Raw genomic sequence first — 17,398 nt, forward strand, 5'->3', positions numbered from 1 at the left:
CCCTAAAATGGTATAAGCAGGCTAATGAAGTTTTAGGCTTTACATGAAAGTGTTCTTATTTGGAGCAGAGTCATCCGTTTATCTGGTCGTGTCACAATGTGTTTGTGGTTTTCTTTGTTACTCAGCCAAAGTTCAACATTTGACCAACTACAGTTCCCGTAATCCTCTGCAGCCTCTGCCGTTTTTGTGAGATTATTGCTCTGATTAATTGTATTGCAAATGTACACATGTATATTGCGTTGTGTTCGGATAGAAAGATAAAATATTAAGTTATGTGTGTTCATTCACAAACTGCACGAGGTCACGAGGTCAGTGAAACGGGAGGAGGAAGGGGCAGGAAAGTCTGGTTTGTGTCGAGCACCTGTCATTGCACCATAGGCCCCGCCCTACGTCATGTATTGTGACTAATATTTAATGCAGAAGTTGTTCAGTCAGGGTTAGTAGGGAAGCCCAGTGCAGGAGGAAGAATATCTCTTCCCTCTCTGGAGAGCTCAGCTGTGTCGCAATCCCCACAGACACGACCACCATGTGGCTCCCTGCAATACAAACTTTCCTCTGTCTGGCGTCTGTTTTGTTTCTCCGTGTTTCTGCAGACCCCAGCGGTAAGTTTGTTATCATATTGTGCAGCTAACCTAACTTGTGTAGCATTTGTACATGCAGAAAAGACTACGTTTTGATTTTGAATACTCACTATGACAACATTACTCTATTTTGTAAATGCATCTGAATTCTTGTGCCACCATGACGTCACATACCGGTAGTAGTCCTTAGCTGTTCACCTCTTACCTACCGAAGAAAGGCTTACTGGCTAAACTAATAGTTTCCAAAGGTGAAGATGCAAGGTAAAAAACACCCAAGCTGGATGTGGCTTCTGTTTATTCAGACTTATCTTTCTCTCCATGTGGCTTAAATTTAATATCATTGGTTATTCACGCCTGGGTGTGAAAACTTACTCAGTGGGGTCTTGCGTTACCAATATGGAACAATATGATTGGCTATTTCATATAGAAGTTTTCTGCTTCTGTATTTTAAGATTCCAGGCTCTTAATCCCAAGAGTTAAAACTACAGTTTTTACCAACACAAAATTTTCAATGGAACAATCACACCAACCTGTTTTAAATCTCAGGTGACCTAAATGCTCAACTGCCATTATATGTGCCTGTGTTTTCATTTTCCTGTGAAGTTATTGTCATTTGAGTCACACCCACAAGCTCTTTTCAACTGTTTTGTTTTAGGCAAGAAAACAAAACAAAGAAAAAAAACAGGTTCTACTCAACTAGCTATTTGCCTGTAGAGAAACATAGCAACATTTGATAGAGAGAGGTGCAGCACTTGTCCATTTTATTAGGCCTTAGATGATATGCAGATGTCCACAAGTTATTGCAGCCTAAATTGAAGAGCCCCAATGCTTTGCACACAATCACAGACCAAAATACATTAAAAAAATTCAAGTGTCTGTTCTTTTCAGTATTCAAACAATCAGAAAGGGGTTCTTTGTAATCTGACATACCAGATAATCTGCTTCATATTTCCATTGCATGGGATATATGTATTTCACATCCATCTAGACCAGTGGTTTTCAAAGTGTGAGGCGAGCCTTCCCTGGGGGCCGCCACAGGACTTCAGGGGAGGTGCGGACCCATAAACCAGAAATAAAGATGATTTATTTTGTTAACTTGGCTGTGTGTGGGGCAAAAGAAATTAATAGTTACCACAAAGACTATACTGGAGTCGCCAATTAAAGTTAGGGTTTTCCTGCAGTTGTCCTGCTGATGCTCAATATTGATGCTGTGTACTTACAAAGCTGTACAAGCTAATGACAGCATAAGGCTGTGTAAACCCTGGGGTCATACTGAGTCAAAGCACTAAGTCAGGGGAATTTTGATAGTACATAAGAAATTTAGTGAGTTTATGTAACTGAGACATTCAGCACCTTAAACACTGAAACAGCTTCTGCAGGTGCAGGTTTTGGCACCAACAATGATCAAAGTGAGTACCAGGCAGGGCTGAAGGTGAAGGATGATCTGCTCTTATGCAAACTCATGGTTCCCACTAATTTAGAGTGCAGAGCATAACATGTTTTATATTTTAGATTCTTCAAAATAGCCACCCTTGCTTTGATTACTGATTTGCATACTCTTGGCATTCTCTCGATGAGCTTCATGAGGTAGTCACCTGAAATGGTTTTCCAACAGTCTTGAAGGAGTTCCCAAAGATGCTGAGCACTTGTTGGCCCTTTTGCCTTCACTCTGCGGTCCATCTCATCCCAAACCATCTTGATTGGGTTTAGATCAGGTGACTGTGGAGGCCAGGTCATCTGGCGCAGCACTCCATCACTCTCCTTCTTGGTCAGATAGCCCTTACACAGCCTGGAGGTGTGTTTGGGGTCACTGTCTTGTTGAAAAATAAATGATGGTCCAACTAAATGCAAACCGGATGGGATGGCATGTCACTGCAGGATGCTGTGGTAGCCATGCTTGTTCAGTGTACCTTCAATTTTGAATAAATCCCTAACAGTGTCACCAGCAAAGCACGCCAACACCATCACACCTCCTCCTCCATGCTTCACGGTGGGAACCATGCATGTAGGAACCATCCGTTCATCTTTTCTGCATCACACAAAGACACGGCAGGTGGAACCAAAGATCTCAAATTTGGACTCGTCAGACCAAAGCACAGATTTCCACAGGTCTAATGTCCATTCCTTGTGTTTCTTGGCCCAAACAAATGTCTTCTGCTTGTTGCTTTTCCTCAGTAGTGGTTTCCTAGCAGCTATTTGAACATAAAGGCCTGATTCGCGCAGTCTCCTCTGAACAGTTGATGTAGAGATGTGTCTGCTACAAGAACTCTGTGTGGCATTTACACTTGAAACCAGAAGTTTACATACACCATATAAAAAGGCACATAAACTTTTTTTCCTCACCGTCTAACATTAAATCAGATTAAACTTTTCCTGTTTTTGGTCAATTAGGATTACCAAAATTATCTCTATTTGCTAAATGCCAGAATAATGAGAGAGATAATTTTTTAGACAATTTTTTATTACTTTCTTGAGAGTCAGAAGTTTACATACATTTCATTAGTATTTGGTAGCATTGCCTTTAAACTGTATGACTTGGGTCAAACGTTTTGGATATGCTTCCACAAGCTTCTCACAATAGTTTGCAGGAATTTTGGCCCATTCCTCCTGGCAGAACTGGTGTAACTGAGCCAAGTTTGTAGGCCGTCTTGCTCGCACATGCCTTTTCAGCTACGCCCATAAATTTTCAATGGGATTGAGATCAGGGCATTGTGGTGGCCACTCCAAAACATTGACTTTGTTATCCTTAAGCCACTTTGTAACCAATTTGGCAGTATGCTTAGGGTCATTGTCCATTTGGAAAACCCATTTGCACCCAAGCTTTAACTTCCTGGCTGATGTTTTGAGATGTTGCTTCAGTATTTCCACATAACGTTTCCTTCCCCATGATGCCATCTATTTTGTGAAGTGCACCAGTCCCTCTTGCAGCAAAACAACCCCACAACATGATGCTGCCACCCCCATGTTTCACAGTTGGGATGGTGTTCTCAGGCTTGCAAGCTTCCCCCTTTTTTCTCCAAATGTAACGATGGTCATTATGGACAAAAAGTTCAATTTTAGTTTTGTCAGACCACAGAACATGTCTCCAAAAATTAAGGTCATTGTCCCTGTGTGCATTTGCACACTGTAATCTGGCTTTTTTATGTTTCTTTTGGAGTAATGGCTTCTCCCTGGGAGAGTGGCCTTTCAGCCCATGTCAGTACAGGACTCGTTTGACTGTTGATAATGACACACTCTTACCAGCTTCAGCCAGCATCTTTACAAGGTCTTTTGCTTTTGTTCTTGGGTTGAGATGAACTTTTCGGACCAAAGCACGTTCATCTCTGGGACACAGAACCCGTCTCCTTCCTTAGCGGTATGATGGCTGGACATTCCCATGGTGTTTATTCTTGCGTATAATTGTTTGAACAGATGAACGTGGTACCTTCAGGCATCTGGTAATTGCACCCAAGGATGAACCAGACTTGTGCAAGTCCACAATTCTCTTCCTGATATCTTGGCTGATTTCTTTTGATTTTCCCATGATGTTACACAAAGAAGCAGTGTGTTTCAGGTGTGCCTTAGAATACATCCACAGGTGTGTCTCCAATTAACTCAAATGTTGTCAATAAACCTATTAGAGGCTTCCAGAGACATGACATCATCATCTGGGCTTTCCCAAATTGTTTAAAGGCATAGTAATCTTAGCGTATGTAAACTTCTGATTTTGAAGTAAGTAATAAAAATTGTCTAAAAAAATCCTTTTCTCATTATTCTGGCATTTAGCAAATAGAAATAATTTTGGTAATCCTAACTGACCAAAAACAGGAAAAGTTTAATCTCATTTAATGTTAGACGGTGAGAAAAAAAAGTTTATGTGCCTTTTTATATAGTGTATGTAAACTTCTGGTTTCAACTGTATCTGGGCTCTAATCTGAAGTGCTGTTGACATGCGATTTCTGAGGCTGGTGACTCGGATGAACTTATCCTCAGCAGCAGAGGTGACTCTTGGTCTTCCTTTCCTGGGGCGGTCCTCATGTGAGCCAGTTTCGTTGTAGCGCTTGATGGTTATTGCGACTGCACTTGGGGACACATTCAAAGTTTTTGCAATTTTCCGGACTGACTGACCTTCATTTCTTAAAGTAATGATGGACTGTCATTTCTCTTTACTTAGCTGATTGGTTCTTGCCATAATATGAATTCTAACAGTCGTCAAATAGGGCTGTCAGCTGTGTACCAACCTGACTTCTGCTCAACACAACTGATGGTCCAAAGCCCATTGAGAAGGCAAGAAATTCCACCAGTGAACCCTGACAAGGCACACCTGTGAAGTGAAAACCATTTCAGGTGACTACCTCATTAAGCTCTTTGAGAGAAGGCCAAGGGTTTGCAACACTGTCAATAAAGCAAAGGGTGGCTTCTTTGAGGAATCTAAAATATAAAACATATTTAGAGTTGTTGAACACTTTTTTCTTTGCTACATAATTCCATATATCTTGCTTCATATATTTGATGTCTTCAGTATGTATCTACAATGTAGAAAGTAGTAAAAATAAAGAAAAAAACATTGAATGAGAAGGTGTGTCCAAACTTTTGACTGGTAGTGTATATATATATATTTTTTTCACCATGGTGGGGGTTGAGTTGAATAAATGAATTATCTTCTCCTAGGGAGGCTCACTCGCCCACACTTTGAAAACCCCTGATCTAGACAAAAGTCTAAAGTTGGTGTTTGGGGAGGGCAGAACCCTGAAGGCGGTCAAAAGAAGATCAAAAACATCTTTTCCAGCAAGAAAATCTTTGGATGGTGTGCTTTAATAAAGAAATGCTTCCCAGCACTGATTAAACTGCCCTTATGGCTGCATCCTTGCTAATCACTTCACCGGCAGCAGCCATTGTTTACCAGCTTGTTTGCACTGATTGGTGCAAGGACAACAGCAAAAAAAAGACAAAAAAATGTTTTCTTTAAAATAATTGGCATGTCTAAATTGAATGAATGGAAAAGAGCCCTCTTAAGAGCCCTGTATCATGGTTTCACCACTGGAAGCACATACTTGAAGGCCCCTGATTGAAATTTCTCCAATAGAAGAAAACTCTTTAGAGCCCTGTATTGCACAGTCTTCATGCAAGTTGTACTCACAACAGCCCTGAGTTTCTTTTTTAGTAGAGCGCACTTTTTTTGAGTGCTGTCTTTTTTGTTGGCATAGGGTTTTTTTAAGGGCCCTTGATCACACAAGGGATACTTTTTAGTGCCCTCAATTTCTCCTCTGAAACCCTAGAAGGGCCTAAGTTTGCACCAGAATCTCAGTCTCCTTTGTGACCCATGTTTGCATTAAAGGGTTTCCAATTTGCAGTGCATCAGAGAGCGTCGCAGCAAGCTCTCAGTCAAAGTTAACACAGGGTGTGCCTGTGAACCACCAGCATATATTCAGTCTGAAAGAAACACTGGGCATATTTTCTCTGACTGAATTACCTTTACCCCAAAATGCTCCACATTAATAAAACAACTAGTTCGGAAACATCTGTGCTATTAAACATCTATTTTTACATAATAAAAGTTAGTCAGGAATGTATTTGTTCCAGGGCACAAAGTTTTCCTTAAATCGCTTTCTTTGTTCAATAAATAAATAAAAACACCTTTAGTGGTCACTTCCCAAAAGTTTAATAAGGAACGTAATACTATGTAATGAGCTGGCTGATTTCTTTGGTTAATGGCATAAACAACAATCTAGTGATAAAACATGAGTTGCTCACTCAAATGGTATAATGAAAATGTAGTCTGCAAGTCTTTCACAAGAACATCCAACTTGATTGTCACATCTTTAAGGGAATAATAATGTTACTTACTTTCTATATCCTGACAGCTCCTGAGGTCCACACAGCACTCGGAAGTCTAAAAGGTGAGTATGTGAGTGTGAAGGGGAAGGAGACTGGGGCCTATGCCTACCTGGGTATCCCTTTTGCCAAGCCACCTGTGGGTCCTGCTCTGAGACTGGCTGCACCTCAGCCTGTAGAGGCATGGGGAGGAGTGAGAGATGCCACCAAGCAGCCAGCCTTGTAAGTGATTCATGTATTTTCAGTTAATGCAAACCACATTAGCAAGCCAAGTCCATTAACTACAAGCATAATGTCTCATTTTAAGATGTATTCAACCGAGAGCAATGACCATGGATGTGATTGACACAATGGAAGGCATGAACGTAGATCTCCCAGACGCTTCAGAGGATTGCCTTTACCTCAACATCTACACTCCTGCAAACAGAGCCAATGATGCCAAGCTCCCAGTAAGAATCCTTCATAGCACTGTTACCAACATGCAGATTTGAGTGAGGTACTTGATGAAGTTGGTTTTGAAGAGTCACTGATGCAGCTTCAATGAATAATGCCTAGATTTGGAGCAGGGCTGAAAATGGATACCTTTAATGTTTAAAATTGAGTCTGTAGTTGAGTATCTTTTAATCAATGTTCCTATAAACTCAGGTTTTATTATCCTGTTTTTTTCTTTATGCTGAGTGAAAAAGTTCAAGGTGCTTTCTTGTGTTTCCAGGTTATGGTCTGGATCCATGGTGGAGGTTTTACCTTAGGATCAGCATCTATATATGACGGCTCTGCCCTGGCTGCTTACCAGGATGTGGTTGTGGTTCTGATCCAGTACCGCCTGGGAATTCTGGGCTTTCTCAGGTAAAAAAGTAATGAGTCACTAAACCGTTCAAATGGTCATACTGTGAAAACTGCTTTCAGTGATATAGTTTTCCTCTGCTCAGTTGCTGTATTTAAAGGAGTAAGTTAGCAGTGTTGGCAGAACAGTTTGAAAGCCTCTCTGATTACTGTATTGTTAAACTTTCTATTATAATTTATTATAATAATGGAGTTATGAGGCAGACTCAGAGCCAGAGGCTGTCCTGAGTTGACAGCATTCTCCCCATAGTTACAAGTGAGCTGTCACCAAAGCCAAGACTTGACCAACCTAGAAAACAACTACACTCATGTTGCAAAAGTGTTAACGCATCAAAAACTAAGGAACTCAAGATAATTCCAGAAACATGTGCAAGTGAATCCCAGCAGTGACCTCTGTACAACAGGCAACATCTAAACACAGCTAAACATGTAAATACATCACAAACCCTGCACAAAGGCATGATGGTAAAACTCTGCCCCCCAGATTTGAAATTGCAGTAGGTGGGGCTTGGATCAACTGACTTTCTACTGTTTTGGACTAACACTGGTTGATCAACACTGTCAAATAACTCCAACACTGAAGGCCATTTACTCTGAATGGAGTTAAAATAACACTTTGAGTGTTAAAATCAACACTGAAATGTTTAACACTGAGAATTCAACACTCCAGTTTTTGCTGCGTATACATGCAGCCAGTGTTCCTATGTTTGTAAAAACAGCTTAATACCTTTTATGCAGAGCTTTGGATTGCATTAAAAAAGTAAAATGTATTGTAATGAAAGACACGTCTGGGTTGTTATACAGGCTAGAGTTCATGTGTTAAGTCTACAACTATGCATTTGCTTAGTCTGGTCATAACCAGTAATGAGAGAAGATAAACTGTTATAGAAATCTGATGTCTTTATCTATTGATATGCAAGTTTACAGGCAAAGTGCATCATGGATGAGGCTCCATTGGAAGGCACTTTGGCTTTTAGTTTTTTATACATAGGACATACAACACCTTTGTTTGTTTGTTTGGGTTTTTTACTTGACACTTCACCAACAACATACTTAGAATCTCTACATTTGCAAGACAGACCCAAACCTTCATTCTCACTACACAGCTGATGTTAGGCAGCCTTTTAGTCAGCTGTTGCCTCCCTGGCAGTGTTACTTAATGAGGCCTTGGACCTCATACTTGCTGTTCCGTGTAATGTTGTGCTTCAACACTATGGTGTGTTGGAAACTCTATCAACCATACACAGTCTCTCCAGTCTTTTGGCATGTGTGCTTATGTGAGGCTCTGTGATGCATCTTTGAAGGCATTGGCCTATGTGACCCGGTAGGCTTGCAGATTGCTGTCAGTGCTTACCCTGTCATTGTCCCCACTTTCAGACCTTGGCCAGAGAGCCCTCCACATTCTCTCTGTAGTACCTGGACCCATGGGCCCATTTCCTCTGAGGTCTAATGGCACTAAGAAGTGCTGTCCAGCCAATGCCCCCATGCATTGCCACGGAGAAAGTGGCTGGGGGTCTTTCATTGCATTTGTGCCAGGTCCTAGATGTTTACTGCTCCGAACTGCTAAGTGGGTGCTGGATAGCATGCTAGATGACACAGCACATATCAAAATCTTGGTCCAAAGGGGGGAGACTTATTGTGGTTCTTAAATTCAAAATTAAAGTAAATTTCAACACAATCAACCATTCCATCCTGCTTTACCGTCTGGAACATTCACTTAACATCACTGGCACTGCGCCTTCCTGGATTAAATCTACCTCATGGACAGACAACAATTTATTCACATTAACAACTGCTCCTCCTACACCGCTCCCCTGACACAAGGCGTCCCCCAAGGTTCGGTGCTTGAACTCCTCCTTTTAATCTACCTCCTCCCCCTAGGTCATATTATTCGCCACCGTGGACTCAATTTTCACTGTTACGCCGATGACATCCAATTATATATCTCCACCACCTCCATCATCCCAGACACACACTCCACATTAACCAACTGCCTCTCTGACATAAAAACCTGGATAAACAACAATTTCCTTTCTCTGAACTACAATAAATCTGAACTCATGATCATTGGCCCCAAATCCCTCACCAAATCCATCCATAACTTCAGCCTTCCAATTGACACCTTCTCCCTGTCTCCCTCCCCTCACACCCAAATCTTGGTATCATTTTTGACAGTCACCTCTCCTTTGATCAACATGTCACCCAGCTCACAAAAACGGCCTTCTTTCACTTGAAAAACATAGCCCACATCCGTCGACTACTCTCCTTCCCTGCAGCTGAAACTCTCATCCATGCCTTCATCACATCCAGACTAGATTACTGCAATAACATCCTCTGTGGCACATCCTCTACAGTCCTCAATAAACTCCCTCTGAAACTCACTCCCTAAACACATCCAAGACTGTACGGACTCATCCACATTCAAATCACTGCTCAAAACTCACGTTTTTAAAATGGCTTTTAATGTTTGATTCTGTTGTTGTCTTGTCACTTTGACTGCATGCTTGTGTGTTTGATTGTGATATTGTCCTGTTTTAGTTTTTTTTGCAATGTATTTTATTATTTTTTGTACAGTGTCTTTGAGTTCTTGAAAAGTGCTCTATAAATAAAATTTATTATTATTGTTATTATTATTAAAAGCCTAATTCAAGGCCAGTTGACCCTCTTTGGACCAAAGTTTTGGATTACCATGGCTTGGATGAATGAGAACCGGCACAAAAAAATGACACATAAATCCTGTCAGGTTTCTGGCAGTATAAAAATCCTGCCATATTAGCATATATTCTTGTCCACTCCAGTACAAAGCCAGCTGTACCATTTCAGTACCAGATTGAATCTGTCAGTTCAGGGGAACACAAAGGCCTTGTCCATGCTTTTGCATGTACCTGCCAGAGGCCACAGCTTATCTCTTGAGGTGGCATTCTGGCAATTTTCAAATCACAGACATTGCAATTAGGGATGCACAATAATTATCGGTACTGATAAGTTACTGGCTGATATTGCATATATTTTACACAAAACAGTAGGTGGCACTGCAGTGCGTGACCCACTGTTAACCACCAGAGAAGAAGAGGAAGCAGCTTCAGTGCTAAGAGGCTAACAAGACAGTGGAGTTATTCAGTATTTACGGGGAGGATAACACAACAGTGTTTGTAAAATTTGCTCTGCAAAGATCCCGAAGGGTGGAAAGAAGTCCTCGAGTTTGAACATAACAAATCTTATAAGTAACTTAAAAGTCATTATCCTAATGATGTTAAAATGAAGCGACAGTAGCCGCTAGCCTCAGCCACGGGCATTAGGACAGAGCCAAAGGCTAATACCAGGCAGAGTGCTGAATCAGCAGACTTTAGAAACTGCAGAAAGTTTGACAGAGCCAAAAGGCAACACTAATAATAACAAAATCTGTCTTACAGTCTCCTGATCCACAGCTACTTTCATAGATGTACCCCTGCCTGCTCTGTTTGATGTGGTTTCGTTCAGTCGGATCGACATTAGGAACAGAAGTTTAGCCACAGACCACAGTGTACTTAACATTTTTAACCTATTTCTGATATGACTTATACCAATGCATATTTTTAATCTTTATGTAAAACATCAGCTCTCTTTATTTCTGACTTAAGCAGCAAAAAAAAAAAAAAAATCCCAGACCCCCAAACATTTCCATTGGTGAAGCATGACAGCCTGTTATCATTTGGTTTTATGTCTGATTTGACAAAAGTCAGCTGAATTCTTGTTTAGTTTATTGAAATGTCAGATCTGACCATTTGTCAAGATACTTTAATTCAGTGGTTTTCAAAGTGTGAGGTGGGCCTCCCCTGGGGGGCGCCACAGAATTTCAGGGGAGACGTGGAACCATAAACCAGAAAAAAAAAAAAAAAAGTGATTTGCTTTACTAACTTCTGCTGTGCATGGAACAAAATGAATAGACTTATTGTAACTTTAAGGCAGTGATACTCAATGTGTGATTATAAGTGGCTCTTTGATGTCTTCATTTTAAATATTATTTCCCCAGAAAACCTTAAAAAAGGGACATTTTTTGCCCCTTCATACCATTTTTTGACACTTTTCTTCCATTTAAGCATCCTTTTGTCATTAAATACAATTTTTTACTACTTTTTACTCATTTTTACCACTTCTTTCTGCCACTTTTTTTTCCAATTTTTGCCCTTGTTTACCATGTTTTTGCCATTTTTCATCCATTTAAGCATCATTTTGTTATCAAATACCACTTTTTCCTACTTTTTGCCCATTTTTGCCATTCTTGACTGCTTTTCTTTTCTCATTTCTTTGCCTTGTTTTTGCCACCTTTGGACCATTTTTTTTTTGCCAACTGTAACTCTTTTTTTTTTTCACTTTTTATCCCCATTTTTGCCCATTTTTTGCTACTTTTTGACCATTTTTGCCATCTTTAACCTATTTTTATGGCTACTTTAAGCTGTTTCTGCCCTTTTCACCTCTTAGATTGTGGCTCTTGCAGAGGTATTTTTCAATAGTTTGGCTCTTTGGTTGAGTAATGCTGCTTTAAGGATTATCAGAGCAGAATAATCAGCTAGTATTGGCAATAAATTCATTACTGAAACCAAATAACTGATTACCTGGTAAAGATGGATGTTTATAAACATTTGCAGACAGAAATATCAAAGATATAAAAATGTTAAAAATATTTAAAATTAGACATAAATGTTTGAAAATATGGTAAAGTTTTTTGTTTGTTTTTTTTAACCTGAATCTTTATGTGGGTGGGGGTCCACCGAATGAATAATTTTGTCTTAGGGGAAGCTCACTCTCACACACTTTGAAAAACCCCTGCTTTAATTCATTTCAAAGGAAAAGGAGGAAAATGTATGTCAGTTGTTTGTGTATTTGTACTGTGGTACACAAATGTTTAACTAAAAAAGTTAACTATAACAACAGTTTTAAAGTCAGAATAGTTCTTTGTTTTTTTTGAAAAACGTGACCCAGCTGACACTAATTATTGCCTCCCAGCTCCCATGGCCAATCACAGCTCTTTCTCTCAAGACAGCAGTCCATTTAAAGATGACTTAGTGCTCACTAATCCCTGCTTGCATTAATGCTGCTGCACCATGTTGCTGCTGCTGCTGGCAAAGCTTAACCTCCTCCAACCCAGCCTCCTCCTTTATAGCATAAAATTGTACCCTCATATTGAGCTTCATGTTACTATGGATTAATTGCTTTTGAAGTAGTTGAACTAGTTTTATTGTATTCAGTGCGCATTGTCATAAATGTATCCATTCATAAGGGGTTCTAGCTTTGCGCTGCCTGGAAAGTCAATGCATGCTGCTTGACCAGGGGTTGGGAATCCGCAGCTCCAGAGCTGCATGCCGATCTTTTGCCCCTCCCAAGTGGCTCTCAGCAGCTGTGCCAAATTTGAAATAAATTAAACTTTTTTATTTAAAATTAGACAAATATTTTTTGTAATGCTATATGGAGATAGTTTTGTACATTTTATCCATCTTTCATTTACTTCTAACTTTATTTTTACAGATAGGTCTATTTTATCAATTGAAATATGCGTCATGCTATGCCTCTGTGACGCAGCCCATACTGGTGCTTTTCTGTCTTGGAAACAAAGGTCTGAACATGGTTTTGTCATGAATGACACCTGAAGCAGGAGTTTTATGGTTATAACATGAGTTATGTCACGGCATCAGTCAGGTATAGAAAGAGAGAAAGGAGGCCAAGGGATCAAGGGATCAAAGAGTGTTAGCAAAATAAAGAAGTAAGCTCACAGCTTATTGTTTCTATCATCATTCAAAAGATTGTTACATTTGATGATTATTTAAATATTTTTGGTGTGTAATGAATGTAAGGTTCAGTGTACGAGTGTGCATTTGTGTTTCTAAAGATCAGATTGTTGATGTTTGAGCTGAAAATGTCACGTGCGTCAATGTGGCGCTGTCCACAGTGCTGGCGTGTCACTCACAGAGGGGGAGAAAGGCTGTAAACAGCTGATTCTACTCTCTCTCATGGATCTTTAGTGTGATTATCGTGATTCGTGATTACTCCGATTTGTCTTTCTGACTATATTGTTTAATTTATCGTTAATTGATCATGCCAAAACCATCTTTCCTACTGCACACCTTTATGTGACGTAGACAGACAGACAGCAGCATAGAGAGAGGAGATGAAGTGGAGAAGGTTTCATCCATAGGTGAACAGTAGGCTACTACAATATCCTGCATTAATTCTGTCTGACAGCAGGTGTAAGGAGTGTGTTTTGATGAATAAAGAAGTAGTGATAATGATTATATCATTAAGGATAAAAATAGATTCTATAAATGCATCAAAATGAAAATTATGATTCAGTAAGAATAAAAGAACTAATAAGTGGAATGTTAACAGTGTGATAAAACATATCAGTTGATGGCTACATACCTTTGCTCAATCAGTTATGTCGACAGACAAAGACTTAGGCCAACAGGGTCACCTTCATTGGAAGGTTCAAATGTGTTTTGCGGCTCTTCAGAGATTTTCTGGAAGGGGGTTCTGGCAAGAATGACTCTTTCAACCAAAACGGTTCCTGACCCCTGAGTTAGAAAAACAAAAAAGTTCAGGTTTGCGTGTAATGCTGGAGCAGTCAAATATTACAGCCTTTAATATCCTGTCCACATCAAGCATGCAATAAAACATTTCTTGTGTAATGACAGTCACATCGATGCTTTAATACTTTTTACCTGTTACATACCTGACAGTTGTTCTGTTTTAAGAATGGTGTATTCTGTAATCATGGGAAGTGTACGTCTTTTTAGTGATCTACATCATTTTGCTCAGCTCAGCAAGGTGAGTTGACTTTTTTATCTCCCAAATAGCTCATTATCTGTACCAGTTTGTTACATTAAATCAGCCAGACTTACCAATGTTTTGTCATTCATAACTTTTTAATAATTTAATCTCATATCATTTACTGAAATATTTTGAATCCCTGAAACATCATTCTGAATTTTGTGAAATTGAGCATGAACCTGTTTAGTGGTTGGTGAGCGTTTCTGTCTAAAAAAAAAAATGCAAACAAACAAAAAAAGGTAAATGGTCTCTCAAACAGGATGCAAATCCCATGTTTCACATAGGAGAGCCAGCACTTTGAACCAGCTCAAACATGAACAAAACATCACTAGTACTCTGCTGTCAAATATAAACGAGTGTCCTGTTGACATTTACAGTGCATTCATTACAGTGCATTTAACTTTAAATAAATTGACTGGACATGATTTGGAAAGGCACATACCTTTCTATGGAAGCTGACAATGCAAATCAGAGCAAAAATCAAGCCATGAGGTCAAAGGAAATGCCAGCAGAGCTCAGAGATGGGATTGTTTAAAGGCATGGATCTGGGGAAGGCTACAAAAAAACTCTGTTGCACTAAAAGTTCCTGAGAGCACAGTTGCCTTAATGATTCTCAAATGGAAGAAGTTTGGCCGATTCAGGCCTCTTCCAAGAGCTGGTGTCTGACCAAACTGAACAATTGGGGGGGGGGCTTTAGTTAGATAGGTGACTAAGAACCTGATGGTCACTCTGACTGCCACGTTTCAGAAGGACAAACATCACTGCAGTCCTCCACTGATCTGGTCTTTAAGCAGAGTGGCTAGATGTTATCCTCTCCTCAGTGCAAGACACATGAAAGCCAGCTTGGAGTTTTCAAAAAAAGCCAAATGGATATTTGTAGCACATTTTCAAAAATGTCTAAACATCTGTTTTCGCTTTGTCGTGATGGCATACTGAGTGTAGATTAATTTTAATGAAATTGAATTTTTTTCAACTGTAGCATCAGGCTGTAACATAAAAAAACTGAAACAATGAAGGGGTCTCAATACTTTTCTGATTGCACTGTATATCCTCTTTACTAGCCACAGTTACACTGTAATACAGATGGTGACACAAAGGGGCAGAAATTGAATCTTGACTAGTTGGCCATTGCATCCAAGAACTCTAGTTTCGCAGTGATTGTAATTCTTCAAAAAATAAGCACTGAAAGTAGACTACCTAACTATTTTAAACCTTGGTTAACCCCAAATCTATTCAGCCCGCCTGTTTGTCACATTACCTATCTGATCTGTAAATGCATAAATGAATGAAGAAATCAAAACTGGGGGAGCTGCCGATATTACATCCTGATAGACTGAGAATGTATGCTTCATCTAGCACTGGAGATGAACACATGCCTGGGAATGTTGGCCTCCTGGACCAGGTGCAAGCTCTGAAGTGGGTCCAGCAGCACATTCACAACTTTGGAGGAAACCCAGATTCAGTTACTATATTTGGGCAGTCTGCTGGTGGAGTGAGCGTGTCCCTCCACGTAAGGATCCATCTGCAAAACACTCCCTTTCTTTGCAAGGATTTTACAACTTTGTCACTGTTTAGTTGGTATGTAGCACAGAAAAAAATATTTATTTGGTTTGTATCAACAGCTTCTTTCACCATTGACTGAAGGACTCATCCACCGCGGCATTGCTGAGAGTGGTACCGCTGCAATGGATATACTCATGACCAATGATCCTCTGCCAATGGCACAGGTAGATTATCAGGAGTTGTTTATATATAAGGTTTCTCCATTGCACAGTATCTACATAACCACTACTCAACTTTTTTTTCTCTGATATGCTGAGATATCAATCACATTTTTGTCCTTAGCACGTTGCAAATATGTCGGGCTGTAGTCTTGACAGCACACAGAAGATCGCTGATTGCATGAAAAACCTTGATCTTGAAACAATCTTGGACCTTGGGATGGTGAGTTATCCGATGTTTGACTGATTGACTGGACCTCAAAGGATAAAACATTTTTGATCCTTTTTTGCTGTCTCTTTCTCATTTTTTCCCTTCACATTTTTATTTTCTCAAGGATCAAAGCGTGAGACTTCCCATAAATGTTGATGGGCACTTCCTGAGAAAACCTGTGGATGAGCTTTTCAATAAGCATGAACTTCTCAAGATCCCCTTCATGACCGGCATCAATAATGATGAAGGGAGCTGGTTACTTGTTGATGTAAGTATCATGTTAGTACATGAGTCTGAAAACGGATTAGTTTTTGCTTTTGTTCATGTCTTAAATGTTAATCCCTGCCACTTCCTCCCTCAGTTCATGTCTCCTAAAAACTGGACAGAGGGACTTGACCTGGAGACTGTCAAGAGCTTGCTCTCTATCTTTCACCCTGATCTAGTCCTCTCAGATTTGCTCATTAATGAATATATGGGAAATGGTGAAGATCCTGTGAAGAATCGAAATGGTTATACTGAGCTTATAGGAGATCTGTTATTCACAGTTCCAGGCATCAAGTCTGCAAATGCCCACAGAGGTAGTTAATGCAATAACACATTTCCAGAAGAAAAAAAAAATGTAACTGACACATTTTTGAGAAACAAATGTGAGATATATATTTGTGCCTTCCTTTAGATGCTGGTGCACCTGTGTATCTGTATGAGTACCAGCATCCCCCCCAGTTCCTGCAGTCAAATAGGCCTAGCTTTGTGAAAGCTGACCACGGAGATGAAATCTTTGCAGTGTTAGGGTATTGCTTCACAACTAAACATGTGACATTACAAGGTAAGTGTAATATAATTCTTTTTACTAACCACCAGAAGTCTGTCACCTCCCTGGTTCAAGTGTTTAACTAGATATTCATTACATTTAGATGCATGCCCTGAAGAGGAGGAAGAGTTGAGCAAAATTGTGATGAGCTACTGGGGCAACTTTGCTCACACAGGGTAGGAGTCAGACTTCATAAAGGTAATACTGATGTTTAAATGGGATAAACCTATTATAACTTGAACACTGTGGTGTGTAGGTCTCCTAATGGGGAAGGTCTTGTTCACTGGCCAAAGTATGGAGCAGAAGAAAAGTACCTGAAAATTGATTTGAAGGAGCAGACAACTGGTCAGCAGCTGAAGAAGGACCGCTTCGACTTCCTGAGTCAGACCCTCCCAGAGAAGATGAAACAGCGTAAAGAAAACATGGATCATAGTGAGTTGTAGATACAGTCTCCTCTCCTTTCTCTGCCTTGTGAATTTTGCAGTTGATTCCAGACTAAATCACCAAAAAATCAGCTGGAAACACATTAGATATAGAATAATTATGATGATAATAATACGGGGAAAAGACAACAATGAAAATGAAACAAAGCCAGCAAGTTAGTTCTGCCAGT

At 39.9% G+C, this 17,398-nt stretch overlaps 1 protein-coding gene across 3 annotated transcripts in view; it reads left to right on the forward strand.

Annotated features, from left to right (window-relative positions):
* Positions 1 to 428: 428 nt before the first annotated feature.
* LOC121514882 (cocaine esterase-like) overlaps positions 429 to 17,398 on the forward strand; it is a 39,276-nt gene continuing 22,306 nt past the window's right edge. For 2 of the 3 annotated variants that reach the window (XM_041795281.1, XM_041795279.1), the window contains exons 1-12: positions 429 to 602; positions 6,425 to 6,617; positions 6,703 to 6,844; positions 7,108 to 7,241; positions 15,399 to 15,552; positions 15,665 to 15,769; positions 15,888 to 15,986; positions 16,099 to 16,242; positions 16,336 to 16,552; positions 16,651 to 16,800; positions 16,889 to 16,961; positions 17,042 to 17,217. In XM_041795281.1, the coding sequence (XP_041651215.1) occupies positions 527 to 602; positions 6,425 to 6,617; positions 6,703 to 6,844; positions 7,108 to 7,241; positions 15,399 to 15,552; positions 15,665 to 15,769; positions 15,888 to 15,986; positions 16,099 to 16,242; positions 16,336 to 16,552; positions 16,651 to 16,800; positions 16,889 to 16,961; positions 17,042 to 17,217 (1,663 nt within the window). In that variant the 5' untranslated portion in view covers positions 429 to 526. The remainder of the gene's footprint in view (positions 603 to 6,424; positions 6,618 to 6,702; positions 6,845 to 7,107; positions 7,242 to 15,398; positions 15,553 to 15,664; positions 15,770 to 15,887; positions 15,987 to 16,098; positions 16,243 to 16,335; positions 16,553 to 16,650; positions 16,801 to 16,888; positions 16,962 to 17,041; positions 17,218 to 17,398) is intronic. The other variant, XM_041795280.1, reaches the window with a different exon arrangement.

This window comes from Cheilinus undulatus, linkage group 9, assembly GCF_018320785.1.
Source record: "Cheilinus undulatus linkage group 9, ASM1832078v1, whole genome shotgun sequence".
Lineage (NCBI taxonomy): Eukaryota > Metazoa > Chordata > Actinopteri > Labriformes > Labridae > Cheilinus > Cheilinus undulatus.